This window comes from Argiope bruennichi, chromosome 8 (assembly GCF_947563725.1).
Source record: "Argiope bruennichi chromosome 8, qqArgBrue1.1, whole genome shotgun sequence".
NCBI lineage: Eukaryota > Metazoa > Arthropoda > Arachnida > Araneae > Araneidae > Argiope > Argiope bruennichi.
Window position 1 is genome coordinate 99,443,155 of NC_079158.1, and position 18,934 is coordinate 99,462,088.

Below are 18,934 nucleotides of genomic sequence, written 5' to 3' on the forward strand. Positions count from 1 at the left end.
TTCTTGACTGAAAAGTGGTATAAAACAAAAAAATTCTACTAGTTTAGAAGTCTATTAAATGATTTTTTTTAAAAATTTGTAGATAACTTAAAAATTAAATATACCACCTAATTCTGGAACTAAGAAATAAATTGCGCATCTCTCCAGTTTTTAAAACTGGAATCCGATTGATAAATAACAAACTTTTCAAATTTTTGTTTCGTCTTCTGAAGCATTAAAACAATCATAAAATTTTTCGATCAGAACTTCAAGAACTACAAAATATATTAAGAAATTACTATGCCAAATTTGAATTAAAAAAATATGTGTTTTTGGTTTTTATTAATGAATTTTTTTTCGTAAAAAGGTTTCATTAAATTAAAGATTTGAGGTAACAGTGTTTAAAGATATAAAATAGCATTTAAACAAGTATCATGTAAAAATAGAATAACTGTGACTTTGCGAAATATAAACATAGAAACTAAATTCAACCTGTTTAAAAAAATATCCAGAAATTAAAAATATCTGACAGTTTAATCAGAAATCGTTTTTTCAACGTCGTCTCATGCTTTAAATAAATGTGCATAAAAAGGAGAGAAACATTTTGGGTACAAATTGGTTGTAACGGTGACCAAAAAAAGCGCCAAGAAAAAATTTCGCCAAATTATAAAAATATACTCAAATGTATTATTATTTATTATGAAAATTTTTGAACATGTGAATCACATGCTATATAGTTTCATGATTGAAATCGCCAAATTGGCGAAATTTTTTCTTGGCGATTTTTGGTCACCGTTACAGGCGACAAGTAACAAATTTTGACAGTACAAGATTTGATGGCATCCATGTTTTCTTACCTGTACGTTAGATAATCTTGCAAGGATCGCCCTATTCAAGTAGACTCTCTCCTGTAAATAGTGTGGAGGATAGTAATCATCCGGATCTCGAGAATCCGGCCTCCTCACCGAAAAACTCACATTCAAAATTTTAGCTTCAACATCGGTGTCATCCTATAGATAAAAAAGAAAAAAAAATTCTTCAGAATCAGAGATATTTTTTGTTTCCAAGAAGCAATGCATTATAACGAACACTTGCTTAAAATAAACTAGATTCGCTTCATATCAAAATACTTAAACTGGGATTGTTGATTATTTGTTTATTTTTTTTTAAGTGTATAAGATATTAAAGGTATTGATTCACAAATTTTATAAATATTTAAAATAAAATCGAATTATATCTAAACCTTGATATATCGAACAAAATATCTTTTCCGCAAAAATTATATATAATGGCTTTTCATAATGTATTATAATGGCATTTCACAAAGCTTCAATGAATTTATAAAAATATGTAAGGACCTTTTGGGTGTTTTGTGGATTTTACTGAGGTAAGAGACGTTTTTGAGCGCAAATTTTCCCTTAAATTTCAGGAAATTATAATTAAAAATTTTATAATCCGCAATAAATTGGATAATATTTTTAAGCGGCAATAAAATTATTCTATGCATATTTTGTTAATCTGTTCAGTCAACTTTACATCGACATGAAAAGATAATTTTATTTTAAAATCTTAAAATTTGACATATTATTTAAGGATTAAAAATTATTTACCTCAGCAACATATATAATTCTGAAGGAAGAAAATGAGTCTCGACTCATGTACTAAATAATTTGTAATCTTTGCCATATGATAAAGCTGAAGAAAACAAGAGACTTTTTTTAATCTTTCATTAATTTGTAAATTTCTTTCCTTTTAGTTTCTTTTTCCTTTAATGATTAATGGATTGCGATAATAAGGTCAGTTTATATGGCATGTAACATAATAAACGTCAATGATCTTGTTAAATAACATGAATTCTACAATGCATTAGATTACCTTATCAAACATTTTATGCTACAATATAGTTTATATGATTAAAAACTGTTTTATTTTTTATATCGTTTATAATATGGTTACATATTTTGGGGAGAATATATGTTGTTACTGATCAGCTTTGGCAAATACATTATAATTTAAAAAAGCTTTAAAAACGAATCTCAAGTAAATCCTTTCAAATTTTCACTAAAATATCCTGTAAGGCATGAATCTGAAAATTTAAAATATACCTTTCAAACTACACCGTACTATGCCCGCTTAAGTTGTTAAATCATGTTATAAATGTAACCGCTTATGTTGTCAAAAATGCAACTATAATTTCGCTTCTAATCAGACATTTTATTTAACATATGACTGTATTTTACTAGAACATTTTGCGCAGAAAATCCGTTATTAATCAGTTTTCGGATGTAGCAATTAATTATATTTAAAAAAATTATCACAGAATGCTGAACAGAAATTTTTTTTCAAGTTTCCCAAGTTATTAATGTTGATGAACAATGAATATTCAAATGCCATTCAAAAGAAACTTTCTGATTGCCTACCTTATATTTAGTTCGTATAATAATAGAAAAATTTTCTAAAAATTTGGTGCCTACATACTTAACAATTAATTCATAAAAAACAATCTAAATTAATTAAATGCAAATAAATGAAAAATCAGTAAAAGTATCATTGATTTCAATGCGATAAATACAAATTATGTTTATCATATATATTAACAATGTGATTAAATAATCCTAATGGCACAAGCTGCCCTACAATATTATTGACGATATTTTACAGCATTCAAAATATTCGGCGACGCCGAAATATAGAACATGCTGATATGGAAGGAAAAAACAGGATGAATACCAAGAGTTCACTCAGTATTAAGAAAGAAAGTGTAAGGTAAACAATAAACAATTATTTCAAATATCAAAAGAATTATTTTAAATGTTACGAGAAGTAGAATCCAATTTAACATCGAATCCAAATTTCAAATGTCAAAGCGCACTGCATCTGTTTCATGTAGACTCAAATCAAGTCTGTTAATCTTTAAAAACAATAGATATCAAACAGACCGTTTCAAAGAAACGATTGGAAGTGTAAATAATGCCAGAAAAATATCACAGTTTCATAGAAAGAGCAGGTGTCTAGAAAAGGACGGAAAATGCAGGGGGGGAGGGGGTTCCGCTGAGTGTTGATCCTAAAACTAACGACATACGACACGAGAGAAGGTGGCTCCCCCTATGGCAGATAGAAGCAAACTTTTCAAGTGGATAGAAAGAAGGATGGAAGATTTCGTCTGATGACACTTTAATGGCCCGTGTTCTTCGAAAAGTTTTAAAAGAAGGATAACAGCTTGATCAATCATATCTCGAAAAATTGTCACGGAGAGATCTCGAGCAAGGAAAAAATAAATTTTAAAAAAATCAGAATTTATTTTTGTTTTACTAGTTTATTTTATTTTTTTATTTTTATTTATTTATTTTCTCATCTACTTGAAATACGGTAAAAACAAAAATCGTCTGCCATCTACACAATTTGTCAAACTTTTTTTTTTTTTTTTGAATTTCGCGAACAGATTCAAAATACATTTCAGTTTAACGCCATTCGACAAAAATTTTGGAATATCGTCTATTTTCTTCAAAGCTTTTTAAAATACAAACTTTATATTTATGTGACATTAAGGATAGCTCCAAAAGTATTTTTAATTTTTTTTTCTTTCTCGCTTTTTTTTTTAACTATTTAGAATCACTCAAAAAGCAACGCTTATAATAATTCATTTAAATAAACGAATTATTATAAGCGTTTCTAGTACTGAAACTCATTAAGATAGATATGCATTAGCGCAAAACAGATAAATTGTCTTGTATTTTTATCACTAATTAGCAAAAGATGAAATCCTATTTATAGATATATTAACGAATGGCAAGAAAGCTATCCTGTCTTTCAATAATACCTTCCAGTGTTATTAAAATTTTAAACTAGTGTTATCATTAAAATTTAAGCGAAAAAAAATCTAAAAACAACAACAACAACCGAACTTTAGGAAGAGATCTATGGATACATTTTTCACTTTTAGAACGAACTCTTTTTTCAAATCATGCAAAACTCATAATTCAAATCTCAAATATCTCCACCAATTTTACAGAAAACTCCATGAGATCTTTTCCCGTCCTTTTTATTATGATATAGCATACATTTACCTAACTGAACTTTTTACTCTGTCTCCTTTATTTTTTGAGTTATTCTTTTTAACTTCCTTATTTTTCCACTAGGGACGCCTTAACGGAACTAAACAAAATTCAGCAAAGTCGCTTTACTATAGGTAAAATTGATTCTCCGGCTGTACGAGACGCTGTTTTGTATTTAAAGTGTACCAATCATCCTGTATATTTTGCTAGGAAGCAGCAATTGTCCTTTCTGTCTAGAATACCAATTCCCCCCCCCCCCTGTATATTTTGTGAGAAAGCAGTAATTGTCCTTTCCGTCTAGAATACCAATCCCCCCCCCTGTATATTTTGTGAGGAAGCAGTAATTGTCCTTTCCATCTACAATACCCATCCCCCCCTGTATATTTTGTGAGGAAGCAGTAATTGTCCTTTCCGTCTAGAATACCAATCCCCCCCCTGTATATTTTGTGAGGAAGCAGTAATTGTCCTTTCCGTCTAGAATACCAATCCCCTCCTGTATATTTTGTGAGGAAGCAGTAATTGTCCTTTCCGTTTAGAATACCAATCCCCCCCCCCTGTATATTTTGTGAGGAAGCAGTAATTGTCCTTTCCGTCTAGAATACCAATCCCCCCCCCTCCTGTATATTTTGTGAGGAAGCAGTAATTGTCCTCCCCATCTAGAGTATGTCGATAATATAAATAAAATATAAATTATTAAAATTTAAATATTTCATGTAAATAAAGACTATATATTGCATCTAGGTAATTCCATTTTCATAATATGAAAGATAACTAAATTAATTTATTGCCCAATATTTTAATCTCTCGCTTCACTTCTATTAGATAAACAGAAGTATAAAGGCTTAACAGCAGTATAATTTATTAATTTACATCCGATATTCATAGTAGGAATATGAATGAAACACTGATTATATTATTAATAATGTGAAATCATGAAACATTTACCTCTATATTGAAAGTATTTTTCGGCTATTTAACCCATTTTACGGCCATGGGCAGTATGCTTCCCAACAAATTTATCAATCTTCATATCAAGATATGTAGATTAGTATTTCTGATAAATATTTCAATCAGACTGAAATTTAGATACTTCAGTTCCCTATCTTATACAAAATGGTATGTCTTGATTTGTTATTTAGTTATTAATTAACCAAAATAATCAATCAAATGTATTTAATAAACTAAATGAAACACTCTTCTTAAGCCAATCTGAATTCTAAGCACATTTTAATATATCATGACTTGAAAAAAAAATGGCCTTTTAAAGGATTAACTAGTTCTTCGCTATTAAAATTTTCCCACTATTTACACCACTTTTTCTCTTAATTACATTCTTGAAAAACGTAAAAGTGGGGTAAAAAAACAATAATTAAATTTCTATATCAGTAGAAAATATTGGCGTAACAGATACTTATTTAACTGGAACACTTTTTCAACTAGTTCATTTAAACATTTAAATAAACGACACAGCAGATATCGTACAACGTTTGAAAGTAAACAAAATAAATTCTATTTCAGCTAAATTGGAAACATTTATCAGTCCATGAAATTCGGAAATGCATCAACTCCTACTATATATCAACAAGTTCAAGTTGAAAAAAACAGAAGCAAATAGATATAATTCTTAAATTGTGTTTTCTTACTTGTCTACTCAAGTTGATTTACTTCCCTTACACTACCATTTATAAACATTAAAGTACTTAAATTTTTATGGGCCACATAAATCACATTAAGATAGTAATTTATGGATGCCTAGAGATAAAAAAAACTAAGTAAACAGAGTTACTGTAGAATATCAACAACTTCAGACACCCATAAATTTGGCTTATTTCTGCCAATAAGTTTGACTTGTTCTTTTAGATAAAAATCTACATGTTTTTTTTATGCTACGAATGCAATTTATTACTCTTTCAGAATTTCTTTCAGTAAATTAATGTAACCATTTTCAATTCTCATATTATTATAACAAAATATTGATTTTTTCCCATAAAATTCTTCCCATAATTCTTTAAAAAAACTAAATTTTACCTTGAAAATATTCCAGACGTACTGCCTTTGTTTTTGGTTAAAAAAATATTTTAAAAGCTTAGTCATAGAATTTTTGCCCCTTCTTTCTCAGCAGAAGAAATCTTCAATTAAAAAAAATAGTTCGTTGCTTAAAAATGGCTGTTGTTTTTTCGATTATTAGGTTTTATCTGCATGTAGTTAGATAGCAAAATAAACTGTTCTTGAACATTCGAGAATACGTATGAATATAAAATTTCACAGAACTCGACACGTTCGTATATTCTACCTTCATTAATTTAGTTCTCAATAGCTAATCAAATGATGTCAAATAGGAAAGATAGCCATTTTTACTTTCTAGTATACATAATAAAGAGAAAGTTTTATAATCGCCAAAAAATTCGAACTAGAGATTTTGCCGTATCTTTACGTTTTAGACATGTTTGAGTTCAAAAAACACTGTTTTGGAAAATGTCCATCTGTATGTGACAAAGAACTGAAATTTAGTATACGTTCTTTACACCAAATTTGGATATTTCTACCTAATTTTGGTTTGCTTTCAACTTATAAGTTAGATAACCTACGCATAAGGAATCATATTGGGAATTATCCGAATACTTGCCATAACTTTTTCGGGTTTCTCCCTCTCGAATGTTGAAAAGTTCTCATGACTTGCATCTCAAACCCCCAAAAAACTAGAGAGGTAAATAGTAAAAGAAATGAAACTTTTTTTTCCGTTATATCTTCGGAGAAAAGAAACCTACCGTCACCGCCCTTTTTGTGGAAAATAACTTGTTTTATTAATATTAGTTGCAAATGATTTAATTAACAGAATTAAATCATTTATTATATTCCATATATTCCAAAATATCTAAGCAACCAAAATTAACTTTTTCTATAATTCATTGCTTTCCGTGTGTTATGTTGAAAGCTCAAGGGGAAAAAAATAGATTGTATTAAATTACAAAGCTGCAGTTATTGAACTTGCAAGTGCTCACACCATACACAAAGAAATAACACAAAATAGAAAGAAAACTATTGAATATCCATCCGGGTTCTCCTTCGGGGATTGTTGATAGGTACAACGAGGAGTTATCAAGGGGTTGCCAATATCGTCACTGACGGAGAGAATTAGATCACTTCGGAGTATTAAACATTCTGTGATTATCTAAAATTCCTACCTGTACGTTGAAAACGAAGACGTTTTCTTTGGGACAAGGGATGATGGCGGCCAATCCTTCCACAAAGAAGTCAAAAAGAGGCGACAGGAATGTTGTCTGCGTCATGTCGTCCAGACGTACCGTTACACTATTGAACAGCATGGCCTCAGACACAAGCCGGACACGAAGTTGACATTCCGCTTGCACCTCGTTCACACCATCTGGAAACAGAATAATATCATTAGCATTTGAGGTTGGAAAATTTTTTTAATACTTAAAATAAAGAACAGAAGATCAGATAGAACGGATAGTAAAATTCTATTGTCATAATTGTCGTTTTTTTTTCAGTTAATATAAGAAAGACAGTAATAAAATCAATATTCATAATACCAGCAAGACATTATCATTATGCAACCAATTTCATGTGAGAGCATTAGGTTGCAATATATGTATAAACTGCAACAAGAATTAATCTTAACATGGAGTGAAGTTGTAACTGTTTACAATAAATTTTAACCGATTTTAACTGATTAAATTTAACCGATGTTTCCTACACCGTCTTAAAAAATGAGATTTTTTAAATTACTAAGAAATAATAAATATCTAAAAAAAGACATTTTAAATTTATAAAAGAAGATAATTTATAATTCTTTGAGAGATAAGTATATATTCACAAAGATTTTATTCTTTGTGAGTTGCATTCTAAATTTTTCGAGAGTATGCCCTTTTTCTTCATAATATTGGAATAAAATACTACTAAACAATTTCCATTTAATCGAGGCGTATTTTTAATCCTTTAACTGTATATACTTCCAATTAGAAAAATGCTTAAAAGAACGTAAAAAGTAATAATATATTTAATCACTTCATTCGATAAATATGCTGCTGAAAATATTACGAATTCTAAATTTTTATATTATTTATGGTCTGCAAGTCGCATTTTTTAAATATTCTTGACATAATAGTATTTTAAATTTTAAAAAATTGAGTTTCTGTAACTGAAAAATGAAATTTTGAATAATACAATTTTAAACTATTTCAACGGCTTTCTCAAGAAAGATCCGCAAAACAATGCATGACGCCATCTTAATATAAAATAGAGAACTTTAGAAGGAAATATAACGGTATAAAACTGAAAAAATCTCTAATTTTGATGGCAAAAAAATATGTTAGTATGTCCTTTTTTTAAATAGTATGTAAAAAATGTATTAAATGATTAATACGACCAGAGACAGCATTAAAAAATTTGAGAAATCGAAAGTTTTTCAGAAATGCACTAATTTACTCAAACAAAATAAGTTACAATTCTTCACCAGATTTAAATTCCTTGCATGATTGAAAGTATAAAGCTATCTTAAGCGTCACAGACATTAGCTATTGGGCATTTAGACGCTATAAAGAATTGAGTCTTTGTGTATTGTTATATATGTTAGTATGTAAATTGCATGTTAGTATATAAAAATTATTAAATATGATTTATACAATATAAAATATAACTATATAAAATTATAAAAATATAACTTTATAAAATAATTATAAATGTCTATAACGACTAGAGACAATATAAAAAGAATTGAGGCATCGAAAGTTCTTCAGAAATGCTTTTATGTACTCAAACAAAATAAACTATATTATTATTATTATTATTTCTTTTTGCCAGATTAAAATCATTTGTATGACTGAAAGTATTAAGCTATCCTAAGCGTTTCAGACATTAGCTATTGGACATTTAGACGCGATAAGAATAAAGTTTCTGTATATTCTGATGATAATGTTTGCTTATGGAACTATTTTTTTTTTCTCAAAAGATATATCTTCAAAACTAAATTTGATGCCAGAGGAATTGGAGCCCAAAAGAAATTCAAATCTAAAATTAGTGATATTTATGCTATCCGATAAGTAAACTCTCTTTTGTTTAGCAAAATCCCAGAAAATTATTCTGCCACAAAGAATAAAGAATGGCAGAAAACAAAAAAATCTTATTCGTTTCAGAAAACAAGACGATAAATGTCAACGAATATCTCCATGTTGTATGTTTATTGAATCCTTTCAAACACCTCACTTTACAGCAATCCTCTTTCCATAATTCCCTGCGTCTTTACTCCTGTGCAAAACTACATAAAGAAACTTTCATTCCACGAACACAAAACAGACTTCGATAACGAAAAAGCATAAAAACGAACCTCTTCCACACAAAATCCATCTAAAAATCACATTTTCATCACGCGAAAGGCGAAGTAATAGTTGCGCTGTTATTGAAAAGCGCCCTCGGCAACATAAAGTTTGAACGCGGGAACGCTAAGCAACAAATTTATGCTCCCAACATTTCACCGAGAAAGAAACACCAAACAATTCCGTAAACAAACTTCTAGTTGCCATAAAAAGAAATTTCATTCTAAAGTTCTCTATTTTATATTAAGTTTTTATTTCCCTCCAAAACCCGAAGCATTCGCTGTAAAAGATGAAATATGCTTCCCTTTTAAGCTACGAAATAAATCTTGCTTTATTAATTCCGCCCAGAGAGATTTTTTTGGATGGTTTTTGGATTTTTTTCTTTGAAGAATGTTTGGCGAGCCTAATTTTTGGATTTACTTTTATTTGTTTATTCACTTTCTTCGTTCGTTTTCCATACTGATCTTGCTCTTTTATAGCTGATGTGGTGGCAACCATTATTTGAGGAAATCTCACACGGCTTTATGTTTGGAACATTTTCTAGTCATTTAAAAATAAAAAGGGCGCAAATTTCAAAATGGTTGCTCGGCGACAAGAATTTGTCGATACTTATGAGATTATTCGTCGTGAAAGTTCTTTTCTTACAGTGAGAAAGCTAAAGCTATTTTCTCAAGAAAAAAAAGGAGAAAAGTTAAAGAAAAATAACTGTGCCTCATTTCTCAAATAAGCAAGATTTTCAATCAAGTAACTTTTTACTAAATCACAGGGTTATTTTTTTTCTTTTATTTGAAAAGCCATTCAGAACTTTTTTAAGCATAAAAAACGAAAAAACATCTCGGCGCAAGCATCTTTATACTAAATGAGCGAAACAATTATTGCAATCAAACATTTATTAGTTATTAATAGATTCAATCACTTTTCAAAGAAATTTTTTTAAATAAATAACGCAAAAGCAGCGCAATATACACTATATATGTAAAAAAATAAAAACCAAAATTATTATATTTTAATAAATATTTTTAACATCATGCTTATTTAATTTTAAATATATAAATTTCTTTTATCATTTTTTCCACTTTTTATCTAATTTTTATAGTTAATTGGGGCGATGGTCAATCTGAACGCTTATCGAGTTTTAAAATCATAAATTGTATTTTAATTATACATGTTTTAAATTATTGTTAAAAATGGTGCAAATAATGACGCAAATTTTAAAATAGTTGCCTGGCCACAAGAATTTGTCGATATACATAAGTGATATATCGTTTATAATAAGTTTGTCGATATAAAAGTGAGGCTGAAAAATTAAAGGAAAATAATTATACGATATTTTTTTCCAATAATCAATGTTTCAATCAAGTCTTTGCAAAGTTTTTTTTTTTTTTTTTTTTCTAAAGCGAACCACAAATTTATTTTAAAAGCGATTCGCATTTTTTATAGATGAAGCAAACGGAATACCTAGAAGCAAATATTCTTAAGTTAAATGAACAAAAAACATAAAATCTATTGATATTGAATACTTGTAAATAGTTGTAAATAGATCCGTATATTCATGCATTGAGGTTAACTGTATTTTATATGCTTTTTCATCTTAAGGCATATTGTCAAACGATTTTTACATTGTTAACACTGTACAATCTAAACTATTATAAACAAAGGTTTTTGCCGCATTATTTTGCTTGTATTTCGTTTTCGATAAAACTGGAATAAATTATTTGCTAAAAAAGAATTCAATGCACAACATTACGAATAATGTTTTGAAAATCGAGAAAAATCTAAGCGTCAAAGCATGCAGAGTAATATAGCTAATTCCGAAATTTTAAATTCAAAATTCCCGTTTTTTCCCTCTTTTTTTTTCTTCTTCAAAATTTTCTACTAATATAATCACAAAATGTTGTCAGTAAAATAAATTCATTTTGGTTAATTCAAATTCATAATTATTTTTAATTTTTTAAATATTTCCATATATTAAATGCATCTGTACTTTATACCCTCCATTATTATGAATCACTTATGTCAGTGAAGACTTTTAATTCTTTGATAACTTCATTATTTAATTATGTATTTAATCATAAAAATTTTTTTAAAAATCTGATTTTTTTAAAATCTTTGATTTCATTAAATGTAAATTGTATTGTGTGAAATTTTGTTATTTATTTGTTACTTAATTTTTGCTTACTGGAACTAATTTTTCTTTAATTGGAGTCACCATTTAAAATATTATTAAACATTTTAAAATTATAATTAATTTTACGTAATAATTAATTAAAGTTAATAAACTGGGTGTTATTTATCAAACTGCGAAATATTAAATATAAATCTTTGCAGCAATTTACTACACTTCTATTCCTTTTCAAGACCATTTTTTTTTTTTAAATTCGAATCTCTGAATACCCGGTAGTGAATCACTATCGTGGTCACCCCTTCGAATTAGACAAACGCCACTATATTTTAGGAATAAAAATTTCAAGATGACAAAACTTAATTCAAAAAATCCAAAATAAACTAAATTTTTCAGCCAATATAAAAAATCTCGTCCAATCATACATTAATAATCCAAAATTTCCATTTGTCACAATTTTTTTCCTCTAAAAGCAATGATTTAAACTCCTTATGTTGCAGCCTTATTCATCTCTCCCCCCCCCCCCACCCTTCTATTATCACATTTTTCTACGCCGACTTATTTAAATATTTATAAGTAGAGGGTCTTCAGTAATGTTTTTTAAAGGGTCGGGGCCCACTTTGCAAGTAATCAATAGGCTTAGCAATGATAACACAGGCACGGAGAGAAGTTCTAACGGCACACGTGACGTCACTCTCCCCCGCCTCATCAACAACAGGATGGGAAAGCTCGTCAACCCCAACCACATTAGGTGCACAACTCCACCTTCGCTCTTGGGATGCAAATTGCAAAACGAAATTTCAGCGATCACTTGACGCTAGTGGTGTCGTTTCGTAATTCTAAATTGCTCATTCGTGCCATTGCTGATTCGCAATTTATTTGAAGAACCCAAACTGGAAATGATTTCGGGTGAAATCATCTCTTGAACTAGACGGCGACCACTTATAATATAACTGTACTTGCATTAAAAGATACTTGTATTGAGTTGTTTCGACAGAAGAGTTATTTTGTATTGAATTAAGTAACGAGTCAGAAATTCATAAAATAAAAAGAGTCTTTTTTTGCTTCGTCATTATTAAAAAGTTGATGTCATTTCCAGAGATTCAACTTTTAAATAGAAAATCTAATGAAGAAAAAATAATTTATTTCATTTAATTTGATTTGATTTAAAATTTTCTAGAAAAGATATGATGATTGTGAATTCAAAAAATCATCGTACAACAATGTAAAAGTGTTTAAAATTGAAATTTCAATACTGAAATTCAAATTTAACAGTAAAAATAAAAATACATTTCAATACATTTTTATGTTAGATTAAGTTTGTTTTACCCGTACACAATTAAATTGCTTAAAAATAATTTTATGGGCAAAAAGCGAGTGGTGTTTTCAATTATTTCTCAGAGGAATTTCATAGAAGAGAAAAAAATATTTATTTCATTTAATTAGACTTAAAATTGTCTAGAAAGGATATGATGTTTGTAAATTTAAAGCATCGTACAATAACGTAAAAGAGTTAAAATACTGCAATTCAAATTCAACAACAACAAAAAGAAAACATTTTAATACATTTTTAAGCAAGATTATGTTCGTCACCAGTATACAATTTGTAAAGAAAAAAACTATATAAAAAAATTTTATGTAGAAAAAAACGAATGTCGATTTCAATTATTTATTAGAGGAATTTCATAGAATAGAGAAACTTACTTATTTAATTTAATTTAAAATTCCGTAGAAAAAAAAATGGTGATTGTAAATTTTAAAAAAAATGTTTATACAATGTTTAAATATTAAAATTCAAATTCAGCAACAAAACATACGAATATATTTCAATATATTTTAAGTAAAATTAAATTTGGTTTACAATCTGTACAGAATACAATACAATCTGTAAACAGAAAAACTGCTTAAAAATTATTTTATTTTCAAAAAATTATTTCAATTATTTATTAGAGAAAACTGACAGAAGAGAGAAATTTATTTATTTATTTGATTTAAAATTGTCTAGAAAAGGTATGATAAATGTAAATTTAAAAAAAAACATCGAATATTAATGTAAAAGAGTTTAAATAACCGAAATTCAAATTCAACAGAAAAAAAATACGAATACATTTTAATAAATTTTTAAGAAAGATTAAGTTCCGTTTTAGTGCAAAATTTGTAAACAGGAAAAATTATTAAAAAATTATTTTATGGCCAAAAACCGAATAAGGATTTTAATTATTTATTAAAGAAATTTCCTAGAAGAGAGACGATTGTTTCTCAAATTAAGCTTATTTATTCCGTCCTTCTTTTAAAAACATGCCACCCAAACTGTTTTAAAGCAAAAATTTGAAACTGAAACAAGATTCTTTCATGACCATCTTAAACTTAATACCCATGCTTATACTTCACTTTAGTATAGTATATGTATGTATGATTTTATATTGTTAAAATATATGTAATTAAAGCACATGTTAAATGTATATAATTTCTTAAAGTATTTAAATTTTGTAGTTATATTGTTCACTTGTACTCGGGCAGCCGGACAGACAGACTTCCACTGAATTAATTACGCTAAAAAAAATTGATAAATAACTACATCAAATTTCATCCATTTAGTTTAAAGCATTTTTGTGTTCTTATGTTCCAATATGAGCCTAAAAATATGTTTTACTGACTCAGGAAGATCTGAAACATGGAGATTCTTCAAATGCTTGATTTTTTTATACCATTACAATATTTTCTCTTTGTACATTTCACATACGAGGAAAAGAAAATCACCAAAGAAGTGCATCGTCCTTTTTCCCTCTTTACTGAAATAAAAAGCAAAATTATGTATCTCTAAGATCTTGGTTATTGAAAGACAAAAAATATTTCCTCCAGTAACAATTCACATAAATATAACTCAGACACGACAATCTTGAATTCTGTTTCAACACTGATAAAAACAGAAACTAGAACGTGAAGAAAATCTCCTCCGAGACTCCCTCCCTTTTGGAACTTTAAGTGTGCTCCGAATGTAAACTTCCACCTTCAATCGTAACTTTAAACCGTAAAAGCTGTGCAGAGACTTGTTTTATTGAGGTGGAAACGCGAATTTTCAATGAAAAACGACCCTCGGAACAAATTTTAAAACCAGCCTGCTCCCAGGACGTGACGCGAAAACAGCAAACGACAATTTTAGATTCTTGGTGCATGGAAAGTCATAACTTCGTATATAGAGGCGGTTAAAAAACATAGGAAACAGCACCTAACAATTCGAGATATTTTTGCACAGCGATTTTTCTTCATCCCCTCCTCCACCCCCAGGAATTATTTTAAATATGCGTGAGAGGAATGATCCTTTTGTGAAAATATTCAGGTAATAAATTGAAACCCAAAGAGATTTCGATAAAATCGTAAATGGAATCTAAAGAAATCCATGCTTTCTTCAGGCGATCTTTTAAAAAAAATGTAAATTATAGCGACATTTTTTATCATATATTCTTATCTCCCGAGATTACTGATGGAATTTATGAAAAATAGAAGGAAAAACAAAAGTTGAAAAAAAAGATATCTCATTCGTTTCTTTCCTTTTTTTTTTCCTCGCAATAAAATTTTATGTCGTAAAGAATTAAGAAGAGAGCAGACGATATAAAAGTCTTTGCAGAAAAAGAAAGAAAGAAAGAAAACTTAAATTTATTTTTTAGGTAACATTCAGCAAAATTAATTATTCAATGTTTCGATGTCTTTGAATGGAAAATATTCTTCCTTTAAATAAATATAATAATAAATTATATTTTATATAATTATTATTATAAATTTATATAATTATTATAAAACTAATTATTATAAAACAGAATTATTTTGCATCATTATAAAAGCAAAATAGTTTATGTCATCAAAAATACCTACTGTTAAATAAGATCAATACAGTTTTAACCAAAGCAAATATCAAGTTAAGTAAAATTTTTACTATCAGCATTGATGTACGATCAGATTTTTACCACAAAAACTTTATTCAAAGATTTTAAATGAAATATATCCAAAATAATTGACATACCAGCGGATAGCCCTCATTTCCCACTCTTTAATCAACATATTTTTGACTTTAAGTTGATATTAACGATTATTTAAAAAATATTTAATACAAATATTTAATAAAACGATAATATGTTACTCTAATGAATGAAATAATAATTTATTTTTAAATATGAGGAAGTTGCTTCTGTTTAATAAAATTATATTCTTCCAATTAAACAAAGAGAATACGACGGAAAAGATCTAGCTTTTCGAAAATTCTCAGAATAAACATTATTTATTTAATCACTTTTTTATGATTGAAGAGATATGAAAAGTCTGCTTTTATGAATCCAATATTATTCATTAGTGAAACGTAGATTGCGTAAAATCTGCATTTACTTGCGATTCAGATATCTGAATATTTATTGCTGAATGACCATGAAATATTCTGAATGTGATATAAGCACAAAATGATATTCGTGTTTTAGTCATAATCTTGTATGACTGGCCATACCCTACCTAGATATATAAGATAATTTGAATGATAACTATCTTAACTATCATTACAGGAACCGAAGGGATAGATATTTAATCAGTGGATCATCAGCGAACATAATCCAGTTCCTCCCACAAGAGGCTTCGTGTCTATCATCGTACTGGAATAACTTGAAGTCCTTCAAACGGAAAAATAATTCATGAGAAGCGAGAAGCCGCTTACTTGTCCAGCGACTCGTATCCATATACCCGTAACATCTTCATTAGGAAATAACTTAAACATATAAGATTTCTCAGAATTCATGGAATAAATGGTAAGAAATAAGTGATAATTTAACGAATTTTTTTTTTTTTTTGAACAAGAATGTAAAGACACAAGTGGCGAGCGGTGCCAATCGATGAAAACGGTAAAACGATCAATCGATGAACAATTTTTATCCTAGTAACAATTTTAAAATGTGATTGGGGCACATAAACCCATTAGTAATAAAAAGTATACAGAGAATTTATTGCAAGCGTGATTTCCCAACACCATTAGCAAGGACAAGGTTCAAGGCAGAATTCATCAAAAAATATAAATAATCAGCGAATTGAAAATCTGCTACACAAGCAAATGCCAATTCAGCACATTTTCATCTCTCCTCTAAATATTTCAAGCCATATAAGCATCAAGGCATAAAGATTGATAATTTGTAAACAATCGTAAATGTCACAAGATAAAATTTACGATCTCTTGGTTAAGAAGCAATCCATTTAGACTGCAACTCACCAACCATGGAAAGTTGAGAATTCGGCTGATACTATGTTACAGATGAGTAAAGAAAATCCTATCCTTAAATATCTTGGAATTAAATAAAGTCATAACATAAATTGGCCAAAATCCAATCTCAAATGTTGAGATTTGGACGGAATGTCACATTTCGGAAGCGAAACGTCCTGTTGTAATTTCGAAAACTGTTCTCCTATTTCGCTAAGTATCGAAACTTTGCTAAATCTGACAGAATATCCCCTCCGGATCCGACCGGAAAATAAGCTTCATTTCCTTCGGAAGGAGAATGGCCGGAGAAATCTGGAGATTTGAGCGAGTCCATTTCGCCAAATCCGAACCTCCTTCAGACTGCTGATGTCACTGATTAGGATGTTGGAATGACAAGCTTTTACGAGACTTTTTCGGGATTAATTTTTTTTCTATCGGTTGGGCAAAGAATAAGGCGGCGAAATCGTCAAATATGTTGTAAAAATGTGGTAAGTATAGGTTATGGGAGAAACCTGGAAGAGAAAAATAAAATTGATTCTGTGGAAAAAAAGAAAAAGTTGGAGGTCAGATGAAAATATTGTTTGCAATTTTTTTTCAGCGATATCATACAACTCATATGTGAATGTTAACACAGAAAGAAAATAGTAATCAAAATTTTATTTTCTGCAATGTTTTAAGATGAGTATAATCTAATATATAAAAAAGAATTTTTGTTGGTTCGTACCATCCAATCGATTGCGATGAAACTTAGTCAACTTATTGCTTTCCGCGAAGGTTATATTTTAAAATTGACAATTGACAGAAAACTAACAGGAAAAGGCAAACGGCATGTGTCATTCGGAGTTAATCGCGCGTATATCGAACAAAATAAAATTATTACAATTAATATCAATCTATGTGAGTGAAATGAAATCAGAAATATTTATTACAAGCACAATTTTTTTTCTTCTCATTAATGAATAGTCATCTATACAGGATGTTGTCATTTAGCGCGCACAATGTTTTGTCTGCGGCAAATCGTACATATTATTCAGAGTTTATCTCACACATACAAAATAGAATTATTATTATCGATGCCGATCAAGTTAAATGATATATAAAGGAAATTTTCCTGTACAAATAATTTTTCTATTTATTCAGTGAATCGATAAATGGTATTTCGGTTATACAAGCGTATATCGTGTTGATTGCTGTGACAAAAAATATGATCCCAAACGTTCGTTACTAAATTGATCTACCAGCGCAGTGCGTACAAATAAGCCAATTTGAGCTTCTCAAACAAATGGGGAACGACAAGCGAGCAATGAAGCAGATTTACGAATTAAAAAGTCACGTGCTTCAAAATCTCAAGAACAACATACGGTAAGAATCGAAAGACAACGTTTTTGTGCCAATTGAGCCAGCGTGTCAGAATCAGAAGACCAACATTCAGGAAGAATCGAGGCAACTATTCTTAATGGAAAGTCGAATGGAAAAGATGTGTTCATTCCATGCACTCCCATTATTCTCACCGACATGGCTTTTGATTTCAAATGTTTGCAGTTCCCTTTCGACTTCCATTCTCAATGACCATCAACAAGGCGCAAGGTCAATCACTTCAAGTGTGCGGATTGAACCTAGAAAATCCGTGCTTTTCACATGGCCAGTTGTATACTGGATGCTTACGAGTCTGGCAGCCAAGAAATTTATTTGTTTCTGCTGAAGACGAGAAAAAAAATACTGTCTATCCTAAAGTACTTAAATAATAAAGTAAAAAAAAAAATATTATTTGTATTTCTCCTTTATAAATCATTTAATTTAAATGATTGTATTCATTGTCGATAAGAAAATAAATATCATTCTTTCTATCATTCTTAATTAAACAAGAAGGCTATTTTAAATTTCAAATGATATTTACAAAATTGTTTCTTCCGCGACAACAACGCCCTGGGTGCTAGCTAGTATCTAATAACAATGGCAATGTAATACATTACAGAGATAACAATACAGTCAATGTACAAAGGAAAATTTGTTAGCAGATACGCCATGAGAAATTGTAAAATATTTTAGCCATATATTGTAGCGTATTTTAAAATGATTGAATTAGTAAAATTATGTTATAAATTAATAGAAAATGTCTATATTATAAAATCAATATTAACGAATATAATAGAGAATATATATAAAAAAATTATACTGTAATTCTATATATCTATTAATATATATATAT

The 18,934-nt window shown here is 28.9% G+C and overlaps 1 protein-coding gene across 3 annotated transcripts in view; it reads right to left on the reverse strand.

Moving 5' to 3' along the window:
• Positions 1-18,934, reverse strand: part of LOC129980934 (protocadherin-like wing polarity protein stan) — a 529,937-nt gene that overhangs the window by 183,557 nt on the left and 327,446 nt on the right. For all 3 annotated transcript variants that reach the window (XM_056091439.1, XM_056091438.1, XM_056091437.1), the window contains exons 2-3: positions 7,220-7,419; positions 837-989 (exon numbers count right to left, since the gene is read on the reverse strand). In XM_056091439.1, coding sequence (XP_055947414.1) covers positions 837-989; positions 7,220-7,419 — 353 coding nt within the window. The remainder of the gene's footprint in view (positions 1-836; positions 990-7,219; positions 7,420-18,934) is intronic.